This window comes from Vicia villosa, unplaced genomic scaffold (genome assembly GCF_029867415.1).
Source record: "Vicia villosa cultivar HV-30 ecotype Madison, WI unplaced genomic scaffold, Vvil1.0 ctg.000244F_1_1_3, whole genome shotgun sequence".
Classification (NCBI taxonomy): Eukaryota; Viridiplantae; Streptophyta; class Magnoliopsida; order Fabales; family Fabaceae; genus Vicia; species Vicia villosa.
This window is the reverse complement of record NW_026705096.1, coordinates 321,403-329,689: the sequence shown is the minus strand read 5'-3', so window position 1 is coordinate 329,689 and position 8,287 is coordinate 321,403. Positions and strand designations below refer to the sequence as shown.

Sequence of the window (8,287 nt, the reverse complement as noted above, 5' to 3'; positions counted from 1 at the left end):
CAAAGTTATTAATGTCTTTTATCCTATTGTATTTGATTCGTGTATCTGACACGATCAATACTGTTTTGTATGGTTGTTTAGGATGATGACTACAGGAAGGGATGTTGACATTAATGTTGAGGAAATGATGAGGTGGACTGGTGCGATTGGACAAGCGTCGCAAGAGAATGTCGGTTATGGAGGAAAGGATGAGTTCCGTGCGTTTGGAGACTTTCGAAGGTGCAACCCACCGATCTTCGAAGGAGGGTATGGACCGGACAAAGCGCACGCATGGATGAGAGAAATTGAGAAGATCTTTCAAGTCGTGAGTTGTACTGATGTACAGATGGTACAGTTTGGTACTCACATGCTGATAAAAGAAGCTGATGTTTGGTGGAGTAATACTGTGCGGAGATTTGAAATAGAAGGTATTGAAGTTACTTGGACTCTTTTCCGTGATGCATTTTTGGGAAACTATTTTCCAGAAGATGTCCATGGAAAGAAAGAAGTGAGGTTTCTACAGTTGAAACGAGGAGGAGAACAGTTCTGTGAGAAATCGTATGATGACATGAGGGAACAATCTGGTATTGGCAAGAAGCCAAGTGGGGGAGGAGCTTCTACTCCGATTAAGTGTTACAGGTGTGGCGAGACGGGTCACAAAACTGTTGATTGTGGAGTTGGTTCAAGTAGGAATTGCTACAGCTGTGGTGAGCAAGGAGGAAATTGTGCCATGTGCGATAAGCCAAAAAAGGATCAAGCGAAAGGAAAAGTGTTTGCGTTGTGTGGTACTGAGACTACTTCTAAGGTTAAGTTAATATGAGGTACGTGCTTTATTATTGATAATGGTGAAACGCATTATTTCATTTTTGGATTGTGATATAAGATGGGATCATGTTTTATCTGTTATGCATGGAAGTGTAGTTATTGATTCAACTGCTGTGGCTTTGTTTCTATTTCTTTTACGTGTTTGAGTTATCCGTTGAGCATCTGGGTAGAGATTTTGGGATTGATTTAATTTGTTTTCCCGCTAGACCAATTTGATGAGAATTTTGGTATGAACTGGTTGGAGTTGAAGCAAGTAATTGTAAGTTTAAGAGAGATTTTGGGTATTGTGTTTTAAGTGATTTCGAGTGCGAGTTCTGAAGGAAAACTATTATGGTTTAGTAACGATGGTTTATGTTTCATTATGATTGTCGACCGTCTATTGACAAATTGAGGACTTGATCACCCTTAATCTATTGTTGATAGAAGACGAGATCGTATTGGACGAGATAAACTTCTCTTACTATCTTGGTCGCGTGTAAAGCGACTAAGGAATAGTTGAAGAGTAGATTTGAGGAATTGGTTGAGAAGAGGTTCTATGAGGTAATGTTTCTTGAATACATTTGATTCTAAGAGCGACGATGATCATGTTGAACATTTAAGGATTATGTTGTTGGTGCTAAAAGAGAAGGAGGTTATGTAAAGCTTTCTGAGTATGAGTTTTGGTTGGAAGGAGTGAATTTTTTTCTTGGATATGGGATTTCGAGTTGAGGTGTGTTGATGCAGATATCGATTAGTGGTAGACTATGCTTCAAGGTAACTTAAAATACATAAGAGAAATTATTCGATGTATGTATTGGAGTTGGTTGCCTTTGTGTTTGTTTTAGAGTGTAAGAGGCATTGTTTGTGTGGATCAAAGTTTGATGTGTTGAGTGATCACAAGAGTTGAATATGAGGTAGACAAGACGAGTAGAATTTCGAAGGATTTTAATCTTTGGTTTGAATTACCATCCTGGAAAAGTGAAGGTTGTGGCCGATGCATTGAGTAGAAAATAATTTTATAAGTTATATTGAGGATTCAAGAATTAGAAATCGTTGGAACGATTTAGAGAGTTGAGTTTGGTTGTGAAGCAACGTCTTCTGTGTTAAGGTTGTATGTTGAAGCCTACTTGGAATATTTTGACAAGATTTGAGAAGGTTAGAAATTGGATTTTTCAATTGGTTGACAAGATGATGTTGATTAATCAAGAAAAAAGTAGTCACTTTTGGATTGTCGAGAATGGTGTCATGAGATGTTGTGATCAAGTTTGTATTCCTGATGGTTTGAATTCGGACAAAGAGAATTTGTGGATGAGGAACATCGTAATGAATTGAGTATTAATCATGGTATTAATGATGTATCGAAATTTGAGGAAATGTTTAGTGGTAAAGTGTGAAGAGTGATATACCGGAATTGTGTGTTTGAGTTGGATTTGTCAGGAACGGTTTCATTGGCGCAACAGTTATCTATTTTAGAGTGGAAGTGAGATAGTATCTCTATGGATTTTGTTTCGAGATTGTCGAGGCATCGAGTAATTGTGAAGTGAGTTGGGTCAGTGTGGATAGTTGACGAGATGTGCTCGTTTTATTCCGATAAAGATGGATTATTCGATGGAGAGACTTGCTAAGTTGTGTATTTGCATGGTATCTTCTTCAGATATTGGAATGACATCTTTTGAAGCTTTGTGTGGTCGTATGTGTAGAGCCTTTTGTATTGGTATGAATCGAGAGAGAGAGAGAGAGAGAGAGTGAATGTGGTTTTGGTGTTGAGATGGTTGTGTCGACGGAATTTTCGGGGACGAAAATATTTTAAGTGGGGGAGAGTTGTAACAGCCCGAATTTTGTTATTTGACTAATTAAATAAATAAGGATTTATTTACTTAATTTGGACGAAGTTTGATAATTAATTGGATCGTCGGTGTTATTGAGAAATATGTTCGGATTATTAAGTGAAGTTGGAATTTATACGGTTAATCGGAGAATTAATAAAGTGGAATATGTAGAGAAATAATATTAGAAATAATATTATTATTGGATTTTATTTATTTGAGACAAAGTCGGATTTAATTGGATTAATCGGGAAATAATATTATTTGTTGAAGCATAATTATTCATTTGACTACTCTATTTTTTCAATTGGGCCTACTTGTTGGGGTTATAAGCAATTAGGAGGTGTTATTCATTTGAAGCCCAATATAATAAATAAAGATAGAAAGAGAGAAAATGAGGTGTAGAAGAATCATTATCTCATTTTGCTGGTTTTTGAAGAATAGAAGTGGAGGAGAGGAACAAGAAGAGGAACTAGGGTTTTGGAGGAGAAATCAAGAGGTAAGGGGGAGAATCCCTAATCATTATGGGCTAGTATAATGGGGTAAATTGGTAGATTATCCTTATAAATTGTTCATGAATAAATATTATGGAATGGGTGTTTTGACTTCCAACATTATATTGAAGAATCTGTAAAACGAATTAGAAACTTAAGCTATCATCCGAAACATACTGTTCATTTCATTGTTTTCATTTGATTTGTGTAGGTACTTGTTTTCAATTTACTTGTTTCCTTCTCATTTGTTTCATTAAAGTATTTTACTTACTGCTGGTGTTTACTCTTATTCAATTTCAACATGAACCACAAATATACTCACTTTGCTAGCCACTGACCAAACCAAAACGTGGGCCACCAGCAATTATTAATTTGAAAACGTGAAAACACTGTAGCCACTAGTTGATTGGGTACCGTAAAAAGAACCACTTGTAGTATGTTTTTTTTACTGTAGCGATAATTACTACATGTAGTTATTATGACCACCCAATTTTATGGATAGCATACATTCATGACAGACTAGCGGTTGGCCATACTGAAGCATACATGTCTCATTAATTATTTTCCTTTATTCATTAATATGCTGATACATTAATTTGCTAGATATACTTCTATTTCTTTTTATATAGTAGTGCTACCACTACTGGCAGCTAAATCAAATGATAATGTAATATTACTCCGGTACTGTAGCGATAAGGCAATATATGGATGTTATGCTTACTTACTGTAGCTAGCCACATGGAGAACGAAATTGGAATTCCTTTCATACCCTGTTCCGAATTTTGATTAGAAGAGAACATATATATATTTAGGGATGTATGACCTGGCCATGTTTGGTTGTTTCATGATGTGTGCCTATTCCTATGATGTGACTTATCGTGGCATACATACACTAACCTTATGCTTCCTCAAATCAACTTTAGATAAATGCAAAGGTTGTATTACCTGACAGATGCATAAATGCATACCATTATTTAATGGACCACTTGTAGTACTTCTACACTGTAGCGCAATCATAAGATTTTGGATGCTAGGTCCATTGGCCAAAATGAAAACATGAGTCACCATCCTACTTTAGTCGACAGAACTCGCTATAGATATTAGTTTTGGTCACATGGCAACTGAACCAACATTTTCTAGTAAGTGAATATGCTACTGTGATGTACTGTTAGTCATCCAAAAACGTGAATTCATATTAGTAGTAGATACAACTACTATCCATTGCCATTGGACAAACAAAAAACGTGGACATCAATATATTTTAGTGATAAGGAATGCGACTGTGTTAGCTTCCTTCAATAAAACAAAAATGTGAATACTATCACACTCATTTATGAAATGTGAGGAACACACATACTAATTAATAAATGAGTATGTTTATAGGATTGTCCTAAGGTTGAATTTTCTATGAATAGTTAGATGGCATGATCCTAATGACTTAGTAGTTATTACGAAAAATAGTAAATTCTATATAATTGATAAATTAGGAATTCACATGTGATAAATATTAATGACTAGTATTAATTAAAAATAGTGGATTGGATTTGTGTGTTGATTATTATATGTGAATAATGCTTATGTGATGAGAATGTTGTGTACAATATTGTGGAATGATTCATTGAGTGAATTATGGTGATATGCTAAATATTAAGATGGTAGAGATGATCTTAATTGCATATGGTTGATTAACATTGTACATACATTCATATCATGGATGCCTTGAAACATAGGTGGTTTGCTTTGAAACATAAGCGAGGCTTAGATTCTAAAGTGAATCGGAAGCGGTAAACTATATGTTTACGTTTGGTGGGCTTTGGTCTTGTCCGGATCGGAAGTGTGGCTTGGATTCTAGATATTGAATCGGAAAGCGGTGAAACTTTGGGTTCACAATTCGGTACCACATGCATTGCGTCACATATCTTGCATTGAGTCACATTAAAATTATGCGATAATGGATTATGTGAAGTTGATGTAGTTGTGATATGTATATGAGTTTGATAATTGAAACGAGTGAAGTTTGAATACATATTTGATTAAATGTGTGAATATGTGTGAATTATGATTGTGTACTTAATGGAGAATATAATAGTAGAATTGAAATATTATACTATGTAAGCTTGTTGTATACTCGATAATATGTGAAATATGCGTTGATTACTATTATCTATCCTGTTTTACATAGTATGACCAACTACTTGAATTGTTGATTTAACCATTATATTCTGTTATACTTCTTCATAATGGTTCGTATTCTCACCCTTCTGTTTTAATGTTGCCCTCGTTTGGCGACATGCAGGTTCTGGAGCTTAGTAGCCGTGTGTAACCTAGCCGAAGGTTCTTCCTTGGTTATTGGAGACTAGGTAGTGAGTCGATGCTCTGGTCATGTAACACTGGGTAGACTAGGTGTATTGAACTCATGTTATATTTGTGTGTGAATTATGTTATGACTTGTGAACTTATTTATTGGTTACATGTCTTTTTGAGAGGCTTACAAGCCAAACCTTTTGATTAAGTTTTATGTTGAATTGAGATTATTAGTCGATGTATGATCATGGTATGGGACATGAATCATTATAAATCACATGAGTATCATATTTTCCGCTGTGAATGCATATCCAGGTTAAATTGTGATTTGATATTGAGTGTTATTAAAATGACCAGGAGTATTGTGCTGTGTAGATAAATGCTATCCGTTTTTTTTTTTTTTTTTTGTTTTTAGTTCTTCTAAAAGCATCGATGTGACGCCCTTTTGAATTATATGCATGTTATTCTCTGATTATATGTTAAATATTTTGGGGTATAAAAAGGGGTGTTACAATTTGCGCCCGGTTCGAAGCGTTGGAAAGCTTATTCCATGCTCTATCTAACAATGAACAAATTGCAACCAAATTGATGAATTTGATCATCCTTATTTTGAGCCTTGTCCGCCGATGAATTGGTAAAATCGCGTGTTCGCCGCCGTGTCTTCGACACTTTATTTCTCATAGCTTCGAACACGCATAAATACCTACAAAAAGACAACAAAACTATCAAACGGTATATATTTACACGAAAACGTAACAAAACACAAACGATACAAATATACACAAAAACGGGGAATTATTCAAACGGTATTAACAAAAAGCGTCGTTAAGTGCCACTATTTACATACACAAAAGTAACACAATTTGGCACTTAACAATGGAGAGATGCCATTCAATAGTTTCTATGGTTTCGAGCTCGGGATTGAATGAGCAAAAAGTAAACAAAGATATAGACAGTAAAAGAATAAACACATTCTTAGAAGAGAAATAACTTATCAGGAATGTAAATATATTCACTCTTCACAAACATACACTTACCAACCCGTTATACTCAACCTACGATACTCATCTATGTCATCACGTATCTCTCACATAAGCGTCCATCTCTGGAGCACAAACGAGATCATCTCACAACTAAGGTTATCTCTAACGCGAAGTCACGAGAAAATCCGTGTTCTCGCGTCGGCGATCTCTCGCGCGCCGCTCAAACACGAAAGCATTGAGTACAGATACCCACAATGAATGCTAGCTCTAAATCTATCTCTAGAGTTCAGAACCAACAGATTATCATCCTAGATAAGGATTCAAGAAGTTTATCTCTAAAGCAACCCAAATCCCCAGCATATAGCAAAAATCTAGAACAACATCAACACAGATTTGTAAAGCAAGTTAAACATAACATTATAGTCGGTAAATATACATAAGGTTCAAGTAAATATACAAACAAAACCCAACTAAAGAGAAATACACAAAGAAGAAGAGAAATGAACCGAAAATCTCCCGGTTTGTCAGCTCCGTTCGACGCTCAATCCACCCCATTCATCCAAATGCAACCTCCGAAGTTGTTTTCTAAGCTAATCTACCCTAAGAATGAAGGTTTGATGATTTGGGAACAATTACCCCAAAACATAACCTAAAAATTGTGTTTTTGGCCCCTTTTAACGAGCTGCTGTCTTAGCAGGTCCGCTTAGCGGAGGGATCTCGCTTAGCGGCTGACAGCAAAAGTGAATTTTTGTTTTCGCCGTAACTTGAGAACCGTAACTCCGAATTGCGTCCGGTTCGAAGCGTTGGAAAACTTATTCAATGCTCTATCCAATAATGAATTAATGGAAACCAAAATGATAATTTTGATCATCCTTATTTTGAGCCTGTGGAAGTCCGCTTGATGGTGGCTAAGCGGGCTTGCACCAAAACTGCGAAATCGAAGCCGTGCCTTTGACACTTTATTCCTCAAGGCTCCAATAAGCATGAATACCTATAAAAACAAAGGAAAATTATCAAATGGTATAAAAGTATATGAAAATACAACTATTCACAAAGTATACGTATTTATACACAAAATAGGGAATTATTCAAACGATATTAACAAAAGTATCGATAAGTGCCACTATTTACATACACAAAATAAGTACATTTTGGCACTCATCATGATGCTATAATGTTCAAGGAATTTTGCTAACTGAGAGTTGCAAAAATGCGACACTCCATCACTGGTTAATACTCTAGGAGTTCCAAAACGAGTGAAGATGTTCTTTTTGAGAAAATTGATCACTATTTTGCCGTCAGGTCTTAGTGATGCTATCACTTCCATTCACTTTGAAATATAATCCAATGCTACCAAAATATATTCATTTGAGAATGACGTGGAAAACAAACCAACAAAATCTATGCCTCAACAATAAAAAACTTCAACTTCAAGCATGTTTTGCAAATGCATCTCGTTTCGTTTAGACATTCCTCCGGTCCTTTGGAAGCTGTCACAGTTTTTGGCATGCTCATGAATATCCTTAAACAGAGAAAGCCAATAGAATCCATATTGTAAAATTTTTGTCGCAATCCTCTCTCCATTATAATGACCACCATATGACGAATTAGACAATGCCATATTTGGATAGTTTCTCATACACCATTGCCGGGTAAAAAGTGTATCCTTCACATTCGATCATGATTTCATTAAATAATCGTTGAAAAATATTGATGTCTACCAGGATCCTTGCATAGTGCCCAGAGGTGTGATTTTTTAATTGTGTCATCAAGCATGTAAGGAGTTCCGATTCCCATGTATTCTCAAACAAGATGTGTGGCCTCCAATACTCCTAGGGGAGGTCATATAAACACACCGAAGTTTTCATGAGAGGTTGCCTCTAAATAGGTTGATTGA

General features: G+C 35.7%; 1 protein-coding gene across 2 annotated transcripts; it reads left to right on the top strand.

Annotated features, from left to right (window-relative positions):
* On the top strand, nucleotides 1–5,719 carry LOC131625827 (uncharacterized). 2 transcript variants are annotated; one of them, XM_058896652.1, is made up of 2 exons: nucleotides 1–800; nucleotides 5,400–5,719. In XM_058896652.1, the coding sequence occupies exon 1, from the start codon at nucleotides 83–85 to the stop codon at nucleotides 797–799; it is 717 nt and encodes a 238-aa protein (XP_058752635.1). In that variant the 5' UTR covers nucleotides 1–82; the 3' UTR covers nucleotide 800; nucleotides 5,400–5,719. The 2 variants fall into 2 exon arrangements, 1 of the variants encoding a protein (XP_058752635.1); XR_009290964.1 differs by lacking the exon at nucleotides 1–800 and adding an exon at nucleotides 2,792–3,108.
* The last annotated feature ends 2,568 nt before the right edge of the window (nucleotides 5,720–8,287 follow it).

What these genes read in the sequence shown, in the direction of transcription:
- LOC131625827 (XM_058896652.1), top strand. Translation starts at nt 83, where the DNA reads ATGATGACTACAGGAAGGGATGTTGACATTAATGTTGAGGAAATGATG.